General features: G+C 48.6%; 2 protein-coding genes across 5 annotated transcripts; both read right to left on the bottom strand.

Annotated features, from left to right (window-relative positions):
- Positions 1-576: 576 nt before the first annotated feature.
- LOC123188799 (ribosome biogenesis regulatory protein homolog) lies at positions 577-3,130 on the bottom strand. The gene is made up of 7 exons (XM_044601052.1): positions 2,812-3,130; positions 2,421-2,472; positions 2,205-2,333; positions 1,598-1,715; positions 1,204-1,390; positions 999-1,112; positions 577-912 (listed from the first exon to the last, which is right to left on the bottom strand). The coding sequence occupies exons 1-7, from the start codon at positions 3,085-3,087 to the stop codon at positions 784-786; spliced, it is 1,005 nt and encodes a 334-aa protein (XP_044456987.1). The 5' UTR covers positions 3,088-3,130; the 3' UTR covers positions 577-783.
- A 2,417-nt stretch (positions 3,131-5,547) lies between these two features.
- LOC123188774 (interactor of constitutive active ROPs 2, chloroplastic) lies at positions 5,548-10,198 on the bottom strand. Of its 4 annotated transcripts, none has more exons than XM_044601042.1 (4): positions 9,982-10,198; positions 8,600-8,660; positions 7,853-8,027; positions 5,548-7,543 (listed from the first exon to the last, which is right to left on the bottom strand). In XM_044601042.1, exons 2-4 carry the CDS (start codon positions 8,617-8,619, stop codon positions 5,891-5,893), a joined length of 1,848 nt encoding a protein of 615 aa, XP_044456977.1. In that variant the 5' UTR covers positions 8,620-8,660; positions 9,982-10,198; the 3' UTR covers positions 5,548-5,890. The 4 variants fall into 4 exon arrangements, with proteins under 4 accessions (XP_044456977.1, XP_044456961.1, XP_044456970.1 ...); XM_044601026.1 differs by having other exon boundaries at positions 7,853-8,030; positions 9,982-10,197; XM_044601035.1 differs by having other exon boundaries at positions 8,600-8,672; positions 9,982-10,152.
- Positions 10,199-13,815: the final 3,617 nt, after the last annotated feature.

Here is a 13,815-nt window from a genome sequence, read left to right as displayed (position 1 = left end):
GCAAGCAGGAACTATGTGCACCGGTCCGCCCCTTTTCATTTAGGGCACGGAAGCCTTCAAAGGCAGCGGCAAGGAAGAGGCTTGAGTCCTGCAAGCAGGAACTATGTGCATCGGGCCGCCCCTTTTCATTTAGGGCACGGAAGCCTTCAAAGGCAGCGGCAAGGAAGCGCTGAATGGTCGGCATGCTCTTCATGCAGCTAACTTTTAATCACAACAACGGCCAGCACAACTTCGGGTGGCGGCATTGAACTCTTAATTGTGTTGAGCATAAGGCTATGTGTTACCCTAATCGATGTTAACAGTCTACAATGACATGAGCTTTCAAGTAGAGCGTAGAAGCTTTACTTGATTCACTGACTAAATTAAGGCGTGTGCTCAGACATCAAATTTCTTTGGTGTTAGGTTGCTTTCTACTCCCTCCGTTCCTAAATATAAGTCTTTGTAGGGATTCCACTATAGACTACATACGGAGCAAAATGAGTTAATCTACACTCTAAAATGCATCTACATACATCCGTATGTGGTTCATAGTAAAATCTCTACAAAGACTTATATTTAGGAACGGAGGGAGTATACTGCAAACAAAGCTTTCCAGAAATATTTTCCAAAACTTCTGACAACACTCAGGTTCTTGTGTCATAACCAGTATAACTGGATTAACAATCTTTCTCCCATGGGACTTAAACAGGACAACAACCATACAAAACTTGCCAACACTCTCCATGATGCTTGGAAACTGCGCTCGCCACCTACAGCAAACCACGTCTCGAGGATGATGCGGACCTAAGCACTTTTCTTCGAAGATTTCTTGTGGATTTTCTTCTGGGGCTTCAACTTATTCGATCCGGATGATGATGATTGCTTGTCTTTCCTCCTCTTGTTGTCCTTCTTCACCTTGTACATCGTGATTGCCTGGTATCAAAGTTATGTACAGCTGCTGTTAGATGCTGAGCTAGACAAATGGAAAAGGTAACATATAATGAATCCTGGAGGCTTGCCTTGCTGACATCCAACGGCTCCTCAAAGTTCTTGGCCAGCAGACTGTTCAGGATCTTGTCGTTCTGCTGTTTCTCCAGGTTGCCCATTCCTTTCCCTTGTACAACAGGGAGGAACTGCAGAAAAGCAACAGTTAAGCTAACCAAACTATCAAATTACAAAGGTGCTTGGATTTACAGAAGGCAAATAAGTTCACAGGGGAAAAACCTTTCTATTTTTGCCAGCCTTCTTAAGAGGTTTCTCGCCAGGCAACTTTTTGTCAAACTTTCCACCGCTAGCAGTTGCTGCAGAAGCCATACCAGCAACATTCTCGAGATCTTCCTTCTTAGCTTTTCTAGGCAGATCAGCTTTTGTCCCTGTGATGGGCACGGACGTGGCAGCAAGCTGTATGTGACTGCATAATGTTTTTTCAGAAAGCTGTTATATGAGAAAGTCGAGTTGCTAATGTAATGAATAATAAACTAAGTAGTGCATGAGCTATATATATAGATGATACTAGCTACTCCCTCCGTTTCAAATTACTCGTCGTGGTTTTAGTTCAAATTTAAGCTAAAACCACGACAAGTAATTTGGAACGGAGGGAGTAGTAGGAAAGGATTACCTTGGCAGAGCACCAACTTTTGCAGCATTCTTCAAATTTCCAAGTCTGTTCTTTTCTTGTTTATCTACCCTGCCCTTCTTCTCTTCCCTTCTTTGAGCAAAAGGATCAACACCAGGCTCTGTAATAAATCATACTTCGTTAAAAGGGTAACAGAATGACACATATACATTTTAGAACTAATTACATTGCCAATTTAGACTCGAGAGATTCAGTCAGTCATAAATGAAAAGATTACTGGAAAATAAAAATGATAGATGGACTAAATCAGTGTGCAAAGCAGAAGCGTGCAGGTTGTTAGCATTTGTGTCATGGCACATTACTGCAATAAGCACTCGGTGTAAAGCTCGAAACGGTTGCTACTCTTGTTACAAAACAAAATGCTGCTCATTAGATTCAATTAGTCAAAATGCAAAGAGCATTGGAGATTTAAAATGAACACCAGACTAAATCGGCGTAGATACGCAGAGGCATACATGCTGTTAAGCATTTGTGTCACAGCTCATGATGACTGCAATGTGTACTCGGCAGGGAAAAGCTAGAAAAGATTACTACCCTTGCCACAAAAACAAATTCACCGTCCATAGATACAGAAGACGAAGTTGCTCACCATCTGTCAATTTGGCTTCAATGATGGGAACATCTCTGTCATCATTGACACGATCATAGCCGTAAGTCCGCTTCCAGGAATTAGTTTGCTCGTCCCATGCACGCTTGTTCTTCTTGTGCTTGATAATCCCTGCAGGTATGTTCCTACCATATCAAACCCAAGCAAGTACACTTGCAATAAAAACATTCAGCAAGCCAGCAAGAATAACAGGCTCACCTTTCGACTTCGCGAACTGCTCCCACTTGGTAGGGGGCTTCGGCCTCGGCAACTGGTGACAGGAGAGGTAAAGATTATAAACATCTTGCAGTTTGCAAATACATGCATATATTATCATAACAAAAGTTCTGTTCAGCTTAATATCTCGTTTTAAGGATTGGCACAGAGCAGGAATGAGAAATTAGAATCAATACAAGCAATAGTTGAAGCAATATATGCTGGTGGTGGCAGTCGTAGTTCCATGCTAATATGTCATCCTCGCGTCTGTAACCTACACCAATCTACTGGCCGGCAGTAATAATCATTCTCTAAAACAAATCGAGAGCAACATATACTACCGAGCAGAGATGGTATGAGGGGAGAGAGAGAGAGAGGGATGCAGTATGCTCACATGCTTCTCGCGGGGGAGTCGGTTGGTGGGCGGCGGGAGGCGGACGAGGGGGCCGTCGCGGCCCTCGGTGGCCGGCAGCGAGAAGAGGGCGTTGGCGACGGCCTGCGCCAGCTCCGTGGCCTTCCGCAGGCACTCCTCCCGCAGCTCGGCCCTGGAGGACGCGGCGGCGGCGGCGGCGAGGTGGTGCGAAGGGTCGTAGGCCAGGAGGTGGCCCAGGTCCACCTCGAAGTTGGTGGCGGCGGCGGAGGCGGAGGCGGCTGCTTCTTCCGCCGCCATTGCTGCTGCGGCGACTGTACGGGGGGTTGGGGGAGGAGGGGGCGGCGTGGTGGTGCTTGGTTGGGTTTTAGTAGTGAGCTGGGCTGGGCTGCGGGACACGGGCTGGGCTGCTGGGCTGGGTAACTGAATACGCGCTTCTGGGCTATTCTGAGTTGCCGGCCTATGCTGCAGTTTACCTAAGGGCAACCCCTCAAAAAAAAAACCTAAGGGCAGCCCAGACTTTTTTTTTTTGAGATACGGCCCTTAGGCGACTTTATTCATTAATAGACCGTACACAGTCCGAGTGCAAAGCTGCACTTAGGAAAACAGGGGGAGTAAAAAAAAGTCATACTGCTCCTCACAGCAGTAACACCATACCTAGCCAACAAATGAGCTACTTCATTGGCTTCTCTTCCATTGTGCTGAATCTCTACCCCCTGAAAAAGCGAGAGATATGAAGACATCTCTCTGAAGATAGGGCCACTCACCGAGCAGTGTATCCCAGCGTTCCAGTCATTTACTACTGGTTTGCAGTCTGATATGTTCTCCACTCTAGGCCATCCTCTGTCCATGGCTAGCAACATGGCATCTCTGCATCCCATTGCTTCGCACACATATGGATCGGTGAGCCCCTCATAAGAGACATACCTTCCTACCAGAAACTCTCCTTTGTGATTTCTTGCGACTACCGCCGTCCCAGCTCTGCCTCCAATAGCATCAGTTGCAGCATCCACGTTTAGCTTCACCACACCTTCTACCGGGGGTTTCCACCTTTCTTTGCGCCGCTGTACGGCCGTGTCGTTGGCTGGTATATTCAGAGCTCTCAGGTGCTCCTGAATTAGTTCCATAGACCTAAGCGGCTGGTACTGCCGCTCACCATGAGTATACTTGTTGCGATCGCTCCATATTGCCCACATCACCGAGATTACCACGGCTGCATCCTCCTTTGCAATGAAGCTGGGGTCGAGGAGATCCCTTGTCCAAGTCATAGGTAGCATCGTAGGGAGGGTACAGCCAAAAAACCTGAGAGCCTCTGCCCAGAACACTTGTGCATGGGTGCAGGTAACCAAAGAATGAAACAAGGTCTCGTCCTCGTGTCCACACAACGCACAGATCACATCCTCGCCAATGTGTCTCCTTGCGAGCTCCGCCTTGACAGGTAGGAACCCTTTCATTACCCTCCTCCAGAAGATACGAAATTTGGGTTGAACATTCAGTTTTCAAAGGCACTTACAACTTTCCTCCTCTCCTGATGAGCAGGGCAGCCCAGACTGGGTCACTTGAAGGGCAGTCTTGTCTCAAAAAGAAAAAACTTGAAGGGCAGCCAGAGCCAGTGTCGATATCCATTTGTGATCTAGCCGCCGGCGGCGCCCATGGCAGCCGTGGCCTTCTCTTTTAACAGTACTCATCTAATCTGCCCGGGTTTCGCAGCATTCATTTAGATGTTCCATTCAAAAAATCTAGGCCCTGTTCGAAATCTCTCCACTCCACGGAGTTGTGAAGCTCGGTTTTGCCAGCTCTGTCAAAATGAGCTGAAGTCTGGTCTGCTCCGGGAGCGGAGTTAGAGGAGCGGAGAGGAACCGAACAAGTCGCCGGTGCGATCGGAATCCATCACTGTTATATTTCTGGCCTCTCATGCTTCTTCTCCTCTTATCTTTGTTTCTTGTTAGAGACGACTACAGAACCAAGTGTACAAGGCTACAAGGGTGATTACAGTGCGTGTATTGCATGCTATTCTTGTATGCACGCTGATTATGTCTTACATTTAGTACATATTCTACCTGATATGATATGATATGCTTAGGGGCGTCAAGGTCGGCCAGCGAGACGATCAGGGATAACCTTCATCGTCGATTGTCAGGGGGAAACACGAAACAACCCGGGTCACCGGCTAAGGCCCCTAATTCACCGCTTATGATAAAAGTGGTGGGTGCAAAGCCAGCCAGAAGGTTTGCCTAGAAGCAGCCACCCTTTAGAGAATGCGAGATAGCTCATTGCTCGAGCGCATGAAGATGAACTAGGCTAAGCGTTCTGCCTAAGATGTGATGTGGGATGTCAAAATGCATCGGTAAAGGAGCGGTCCGACTTCGAGGGAAGCAACCGTGTAGCCATTTGACAGAATTGGTTGATCCATGACTGTTAGTTTTGGCATCAGATGATAGCAGCGAGCTCTAACATTCACACCCCCTCCGTCACATGACTTCTGCGTAGCACTGAACTTTCAAACTAGAGACTGTTTTAAGGGCTACTTACTGCGACTACCTGACTTTATTTTGCAGTTCGCATCTTTGCAGGCTCGAGATGGATATTTATGCATAAAATAGAAGGCCATAACTGGAATCATTCAGATGGCAAGTACTCCCTCCGTCCGGAATTACTTGTCATCAAAATGGATGAAAATGGATGTATCTAAAACTAAAATACATCTAGATACATCTATTTGAATGACAAGTATTTCCGGACGGAGGGAGTACAGGATAATGAAACATCAAGGTGGTCTCTTTCAACATACAGTAACAAACATAGGCATGCAGGCAGCCAAACAAAAGCGGCTGCTCCAGGATCTGATGACACCACAATCCACAGAAGGTTCTCTCTCTATCAACTAACTGCAAACAAGAAGGGACAGATATCCATCTACCATGCCATTCCATTCCATCCATCATCCTAGTAACCCTAGAAGCTCAGCTACAGATTTCTACCACTCATCATCAGCAACCTCTACTAGACCACTACTCTGATCACTGACCAGCTCTGGCTGAACCTGGTTCTCATCTTGCTGCTACTCTTACCTCACCTCGGTTGAACGGTCTCATGGGCTTCTTCACTTGGGGCCCTTCTTCCACAGCCCGCTCATCCTCCGCAGCACGCCGCTGTTGCGCCGCTTCGGGGACTCATCGTCCGAGAACGGCGACCCCATCAGCTTCCCGCCGATGGACCCGTTGTACTCCGTGTCCAGCGACCCGGTCCTCTCCACCATCCGGCCGCCATTGTTGCCACCACCGCCCGCGAGCGCGGCGGCAGCGGCCTCCGCGGCCTTGCGCCACTGGTCGGACTGCACGCGCAGCCGGCGCAGCTCCGCGTCGGCCTCCGCGCTCGCCGCCTGCGCGGCGTCCAGCTGCTCCGAGGCCCGGGCGGCGCGCCGGCTGCTCTTGTCGGCCTCCTCCGTCACGTACCCGAGCCGCATCCGCACGTCCTGCTCCGCCGCCTTGGCCAGCTCCAGCTCCGCCACCGCCGCCTCGTACCGCTGCTGCACGTCGGCCTCCTTCCTGCCCGCCTCCGACTTGAGGGTCTCGTTCTCCTCCGCCAGGCTCTGCAGCGCGTTCTCCTTGTCCATCATGTTCGCCTTGAGCTCCGCGATGTCTGTGCTCGACTTCATCAGCTTCGCCTCCAGCTCCGGCTGCATTTCACTCAGCCCGTCTGACCTGTGAAGGTCCTCCTGCGCCTTGGCTGTCAGTGCTGCCTGCGCTGACATGAGCTCGTCGTTCTTGCTCTTCAGCTTGAGCTCAATATCACAGACTTGGCGTGTGCACTCGGACTTCACATTCTCCAGCATCTCATAGACGGTCTTTGTCTCGAAGGTCATCCGAGTTTGCTCCTCCTGGTACCTCATCTCAGCCACCTCAAGCGCCATCCGCAAGTGCTCAATCTCTGGGTCAGGACTTCCACAGCTTCCATTGACGTCACTGGTGGGATGCACGCTCTTTTTCAGAACTTCAGTCAATGGACTGCCAAAGCCACCATTGGCATTGCCTGCCTGTGCCTCATTCAGAATTTCATTACCTGCAGCCTGCGCTTTCTTCAGATCTTCCTCAAGCGATGCTACCCGAGCTTTAGACTCACTGAGTTCTATGTCCTTTGACCTCAGGCATTCCTGCAACCGGACACCCTCAGCTAGGAGTGTGTCAATGGTGGCCTTTGCGGTCTCAAGCTGCAGCTTGGCCTCAGTTGCCATGGCATTCGCATCAGCTGCAGCCTTGTCACTTTCACTGACATTTACTTTCAGGGCTTCAATCGTTGCAAGCCTGAGCTCCATCTCCTGCTTCAGCCCCTCGAGCTCAGAGTCCGCATGCTCACATTGCTTGGCACGGGCTGTATCGGATTGCACCGTCGCCTCCAGCTGCAACTTCAGCCTCTGGATCTCAGACAAGGCCGAGCTGAGTGCAGCGGCATCCACCGACTGCTGTTTCTGCAATGCCTCAAGCTCGGCCTGCCAGGTGCGGTCACGCTCCTGCTGGATCTTGCGCAGCTCCTGGAGACGGGATTCCTCTGCTGCTGAGAGCTCGACAAGCTGGCACTGCGACTCCTCCAGCTTCGACGATGCATCCTGCCCCTGCTTCTTTGCTTCATCGGCCTCCTGCTGTGCTTGGCGCCTTCGTGCCTCTGATGCGCTCAGCTGTTCCTTGGTCTTCTTCAGCTCATCTTGGAGCTGGTTGACCTTAGACTCCAGCTCAGTTAGCCTACTTGGGCGCTTCTTCTGAAAAATGAATGCAGAGGTATTAATTAAGCAATATAAATGAAACTTGCTGCAAAAGATTCTGCGTTTTCCAGTGCTGAACTGATTATAGATGCTAAAGCCTATCATCATACTACTTCCAGGATAGCTACTTGAGGGTGTGTTGGAATGTACATGGCTTTTTGAGAAATGGAAGTTCAGTTCTTGTAAAATACATTGAAAGGGGTACTTTGGAATGTCGACTGTTTTTGAACTGAACAGAAAGCAGCAAATTTAAATCCACTGAGGGCAATCAGCAACGCAACGACTGCCAAACAAGTAACTTTCTACCTCCGTAACTGGGCTCCGTGGTGAACGGCGCTCAATGACCTTTGGGCTCCTCTCTGTAGGTGTTCTTGTCGGTGTGATCCCTGCGGAGTCAGTTTCATTCCCTCCAGTTTTAGCCACACGAGACGACCGCGGAGTTGCTGGAGACGTCCTCTGCGGAGCATCTGAAGAGCCATTCCTACTGAACACAGAACGACAAAAAAAAACTTAGTATAAAGTACATATCTAATGCTAGTATCTGTACAAGAAAGATGAACAGAGCATAATATTAATTGCTAGTATATATGCTCAGCAGCTTTGCGTTCCAGTTTGGTTATTTATTTCAAACCAAATTGACAACATTCACTTGCAATAGAAAAAAGGTCTATTTCTACAGTGCTGTTAATATGCTACTATCATACAACTATCTTATTGGCTTGACAGAGATAAGATACTACAAATCGTACAACCATCTTAGTGGCTTGAAAAAGATAAAGAAAGAAAAGGCCTAGTCAACACAAGATCTGTAAATATTAGTATTTCACTATGCAGAAGTAAATGGCTATTTTGACCTGCACTGGTCCCAGTACATTACACACATTTAATACTACAAACGATATTGCCATCATTTGGGTACTGCTGTCCACCGAGGTGGTGGACACTGGCTCAGAGACGCACATGCGTGTGTAGAAAGGACTACAGATGCGCTTGGCAAACAAACACATGCACAAAAGGAAGGAAGGAAGGAAGGAAGAAACACATGGAAGCTACCTGGTTTTTGAGTTCTGCATGATGAGATCCCTCACCAGATCCTTGCGCACTCACTCAACTTCTGCAAGAATCACTACAGAAAGTAAACACATGATTGCTAATTAGCTTGAAGTAACTACAGTGTAAGGTCATAAGAAATCACAGGATGCAGATTACTAGCAGTGCAAAGTTCAAAAACCCACATCAAAGTTAAAATGCCAAGAAAAATGACATAGGGACTAATTAACCTGACATAGTTACAGTTCATGAAAGCTGAAGAAGAAGTGGTGCTATTCATTCCTCTTTACATCTAAATTAAAAATGTGCAGCCTCACACGCCCTATAGCCTCAGGCAGAGGTAACAAACAGTGCACCAGGCTGCACTGCACACAAGGACTGAGGTTGGCCCAATCCAAGGAGCCGTCAGGTTGAAGGAATCCAGCAAACAGCCGCAAACCTACTCCCACTACAAAACCTAAAATATTGCAGACATGGCAAACCACCCTTGATTCATGCAACCGGCACAGTGAGCACCCAAGGGCTGGAATGGGCATCCTTTCCTGCTTTCCAGGGTGGGGAACAATAATGTGAGCCAGCCTGCCTGCCTGCCTGCCTTTCATGGAAGGGAGTAAAGAAATGGTGGTGAAAAATTTCAGAGGGGGAGAGGCTGCGGTAACTTGCACAGTTACAGAGAATGGTGGTAATGAGGCCGTTATTATTATGAATCTGTCCCCAATGGGCGTAGGCTAGTAGTAGATCCTGCTGCTGCAGGTTGAGTGGAGTGGAGGAATGCATTGATGGGGAAGAACAGGTGCAGGAGGGGGTAGGAGGATAAGCATTTGCTGAAAAGGATGATTGGCATTGAAGCACTGTGCGGATTTGTAGTAGTGGTAGAAACTCGCAGTGGATTAATAGCGGATTAGGGCACGGATGTTGTACATTGTACACAAGGAGTAACAGTACTGGGAGGGCCATTTATTCGTGGGTTTGTACTACCCAGCAAGAACAAGGAAAGGTTGGGGCTCAAGAGATTCAGAAAGGAGAAGAACTTGCTCCAAAGAAGAACACATGAAAGATATCAAAGCATCTAATAAAATGTAAACAAGCTGCAAAGTAGGGATGGTGAAAAAAGCAGGAGCTTTTCTTGAACTTGGGCACTAATAGCTGCTCCTGCTCGACAAACCATGGAGGAAACGGTCCCTCGGCCTCTCTCCCCCCATCTTACTCCTACATTCACCGAATCATCAAGAGAAACAAATCTCTTCTTCTTCTTCTTCTTCTTCTTCTCCCCCCTCTTTCCTCACGGAACAAACAGATGCTATATCCAAGAACATGCAGTGGTTTCTGGGAGAGCGGATCGAAGGCACGCCATTGCAGCAGGGCAGGGAGGAAAAATCTCTTACCTCTTCTTCCTTTCACCCTCTATCTCTCTCCTCCGGGCCTTCCTTGCTGTTCTTGTTCTTCTGCTTCTCACTCCTCTCTTTCCACTGCCCCTGTCTGCTACTGCTAGTGTGTGACTGCGTGCGCCGAGCCGAGCGTCTTCTCTTCTCTCGGGTCTGCCATCCCACTCCACGCTCGCTCCCCTTTCGCTCGCTCCGATGGGGGCGGATCTCCTGCGCCCGCTGCGCCTGTGGCCCCGCGCGTGTCCCTTCCGGGGCGTGCGGCGTCGCGGGCCCACCCGTCGGTGCCCCGCCGCGCCGGGCCGTCCGTTCCATCCCTGGTCTCGAGGAGAGAGGAGCGGTCTCTTCTCGTCTCGTCGCCTACCGAGATGGGTGACCTGACGTACTGGCTGGTGGGGTCCGCTTATAGGTGGGCCCGGTTGGTCAGCGTGGTGGATGTGGGGGCGAGGAGGCGTGGCTGGGGGTGGGGGTGGGGGAGTCCCGACGAGCGCTGCGCTGGTGAGTCAAACGGGCATCGCGCCTCTGACCCGGCGTCCATCATCACACAGGAGAAAGGTGAGCTTCGTAGATATTTTTCTTGTTCGTTTGGAATTGGAAAAGGCATGGTAGCACTGCCGAGTTTCCATGTGTTTACTAGGAATTTTATATGAATAGAAAAATCATAGGAAGTGAGATGACATGCATCTTAATTCCTATAGAGAAAGAGATGCCATTTGATGCATAGGATAGGAATTTTTCCATTAAGTCTAGGTTAATGTTTTTTTTCAACCAAAATGTGAAGGATTTATTCCTATCCTACAAGGGAATAGAAATTCATTCCTACAAACCAAAGTGCTTCAAAGGAATTTTTCCTTTGCAAATCCTATCCTATAGAATTTCTATGAAATTCCTACAAACCAAAGGAGGCCTAAATCAAGAGATAAAAGAAGGATGTTCCTACAAGGCTTCACAGAGTTCAGTGATTCTCGGCCGTTGGATCGTTTCTCTTGATGTGTTCTCGTCCGTCCGATCGAGATCTGGAGAAGTCTGGGCCGTTGGATCTGGGATTGACACTGCTGAAATGAATAGTAATGGCAACAAAATGTAAATATCGTGCCCCCACCGGGGCATTTCGGTCATTTCGCCTAGGGGGGGTATAAAAGGGGGGCGCTCTGGCGGAGACCTAGCCGCCTCCTCCCTTGCTTGCTCCTGCAGCCGCCTCCCTCCCTCCCTCCCACGCAGCCGCCTCCCTCCTCCCTCGCTCGCTCCTCATCCGGCGACGGCGACGGCGACTCCCGCGCTCGCGTTCTTCCTTTCCCAACACGCCACCGCGTGGCCCCGCACGCCTAAGCGGCTCCCACCAACCACGGCGACGGCGGCAGCGGCCACGGGGGAGGGCGGCGGATCAGCGGCGCCGGCGACGGATCAGCGGCGCCGGCGATGGCGTCCGTGGCGGCGGTGGATTCCTGCCGTCCACTCGATCCCGTGCTCGATCTCCTAGCCCCTCCTCTCCTGCGCTCGTTTCCCTGCTGCCTCTCTCATGCCATCGCCGCCCCATCTCCTCTCGCACTTCCTGTCGCCGGCCTCGAGCTGTAGAGATGCGCCAGTGCTCGATCCGAGCAGCGCGGTCCCTTGCTCGTGCCAGGGGTGCCCCTCCTCCTCGGTCCTCGTCTGTTGCTCTGCTTTCCGAGCACAGGCTGCCACAGCCACTCGGTGCCGCGGCTGCGCCATAGCTCGGGCCGCAAGCACACCGCACCATGGTGCTCCACCTCTGTTGCACTCGTCGATCCGTAGGTATGTCACTATTCTGTTCCGCTTTGGTTATTGGCTGCTGCTAATCTTTATTTTTTTCATCTTTTTTTCATCCAGATTGGTCCACGGTTCATGGCCTTCTGGTCAATCCCCTGGTCAGTGACTCCTTCGATTTGTGCGTGCACATCATCTATTAGCAGCCTCGTCCATCTTCGTTCACGGATCTGTGGGTCAACCCCTCTTCTCCTCCTTTCCCCTCCTATTCTTTCCAGACCTAGGTGTAGGATTATATGGCAGTATGCATTTTTTGCCTCGCTCTGTTCTGCTTGTAGATCATGTCCTTTCTGTTAAAGGCCAAAAGTATTTTTGTCTTTGTGCATTGGATGTTTGTCGTTTCCTTCCTTCACTACTTGTTTTTAGTGGAGCCTAGATATATGCCTTTTGTTCCTTGTCTGGATCTTTGTAGGGCTATGATTGTTGGTCCTTTCACCTTTGTGCATGGAATGTTGGTTATTTTGTTCCTTTGCTTGTTTTATTTATTGTTTCTTTGTACTGTGCTCCTATGATTCAACAATAACCGAGGCAAGGGTGTGATGATCTGAGTTTCCAAATATTGAATTGCAATTATGGTTTAATTGATGTTTGCATTAGTGAGGAGCATGGGTGGTCACACAAGCAGAATGGCCACACAAGGTGTTTTTCTCAATCAGATCACATGCATCTCTTAAAGATAACACCATAGCAAGTATGATTTACAGATTGTTAGATATTATCGGTCTATGCATCGTGTGTTTGTAGTGTTCCTAAATCTAGATATGTTGTTTACATATGTGCTGATTTCTGTGACTAAATAGACTAGCAGTTCTGTCAATGGTTCTAAATACTTGCAGCTAGGAAATACCAGTCCCCATACTGGAAGGCTTGTCTATTTTATGTCTTGAGTTGAAAGAATTATTGCCAATTCTGTCAAACATATCTATTAAAATAGTGCTTCTCTTCATATAGTAGAAATAATTATATGAGAAGCTAATGCAACTACTAAAGGTAACAGAGAGGAGAAGAGAAAAGCTTTGCTATGGGATGGCATCTTTTTGTTAGGCACATGAATTCTTATTCTGAACAAGTTTAAAATTTGACATGGCGCCGGTTTGTAGGTGCTTTTTCCTATATGTATAGATCAGATGCTTTCTACACGCTCTTGCTCTTCATAGATCATCTATTTGTCAGGCCTATCACTTTATGAGTTTCAAATAACAACCTAGGTCTTGCAGAATGCAACTAGATGAATTTTAGGCCTATGCTCACTCGCCGATTGTTGTAGGTGTTCTCTCATTGTCGTACTACTGGCCACCTCTCCTCTCCATGGCGCTCAATTCTGTGACATGAGCCTGTTTTGTGTGCAGCACGGCTATCCCAATGGTGTAGCTGTCGTTGTACAGAGTTGTACTTCCTTGCCGGAAACCTTTCCAATTCAGGTATACCACCTCCCTCCCGTCTTTTTCGTTCTTTTGTGCGATTCATGATTTATGGACGTGTGATGTGGAATGTCTTTAATGGTAAATTTTTGGATCGTTGTTTTATGGTCGATACAGCTGCAAAAGCAGATATGCAAATTTGAGACCAATGATACTGTGCTTACTAAAAATAACAACTCTGATAATTGCACAGAGGATAGGTCTGAAACTTTTATTTACATATTTAGCTTCATTTTTTCTGATAAGAGTATCCTCAAAGTATGGCAACTATTCACTTACTTAATTGTTGTTGGCCTTTTCTTCCTTTACTTGTACTCATCGAAACCTTTCCCTTTTGTTTGTAGTGGTGTCAGCTATGACCTGGAGAGAGGTGTTTAGACTCCCTAAGATGGCATATGTCGTTGAGGAGACGTGATCTCCGAGCAGCCCTTCTCATAGCTCGCAGTCCAGGTCGATGCCAAATTCAACTTCCAGGAGGCTTTTTGCGCTGTGGCTGCAGGTTCGTGTTATCGGGGGAAAATATCTTTTGTTTGTTTTATTGGTGATGTGGGTGAGTTGATTTCTACCTGATTTGTTCCTTTCCATCTGATCTGTGTAGCGTTAAGCATTTGAATGGAGCACATATAGGCAT

This window comes from Triticum aestivum, chromosome 1A (genome assembly GCF_018294505.1).
Source record: "Triticum aestivum cultivar Chinese Spring chromosome 1A, IWGSC CS RefSeq v2.1, whole genome shotgun sequence".
In the NCBI taxonomy this organism is placed as follows: domain Eukaryota; kingdom Viridiplantae; phylum Streptophyta; class Magnoliopsida; order Poales; family Poaceae; genus Triticum; species Triticum aestivum.
The sequence above is the reverse complement of the archived record's forward strand: the minus strand, read 5'-3'. Positions and strand labels throughout refer to the sequence as shown.

What these genes read in the sequence shown, in the direction of transcription:
- LOC123188774 (XM_044601026.1), bottom strand. Translation starts at nt 8,619, where the DNA reads ATGCAGAACTCAAAAACCAG. An exon ending in ATGCAGAACTCAAAAACCAG is followed by an intron (nt 8,031 to 8,599) that starts GTAGCTTCCATG and finishes TTCTGTGTTCAG; the next exon opens with TAGGAATGGCTCTTCAGATG. An exon ending in CACGGAGCCCAGTTACGGAG is followed by an intron (nt 7,544 to 7,852) that starts GTAGAAAGTTAC and finishes TTCATTTTTCAG; the next exon opens with AAGAAGCGCCCAAGTAGGCT.
- LOC123188799 (XM_044601052.1), bottom strand. Translation starts at nt 3,087, where the DNA reads ATGGCGGCGGAAGAAGCAGCCGCCTCCGCCTCCGCCGCCGCCACCAAC. An exon ending in AAAGTTGGTGCTCTGCCAAG is followed by an intron (nt 1,391 to 1,597) that starts GTAATCCTTTCC and finishes AACATTATGCAG; the next exon opens with TCACATACAGCTTGCTGCCA. An exon ending in AGCCGTTGGATGTCAGCAAG is followed by an intron (nt 913 to 998) that starts GCAAGCCTCCAG and finishes CTTTGATACCAG; the next exon opens with GCAATCACGATGTACAAGGT.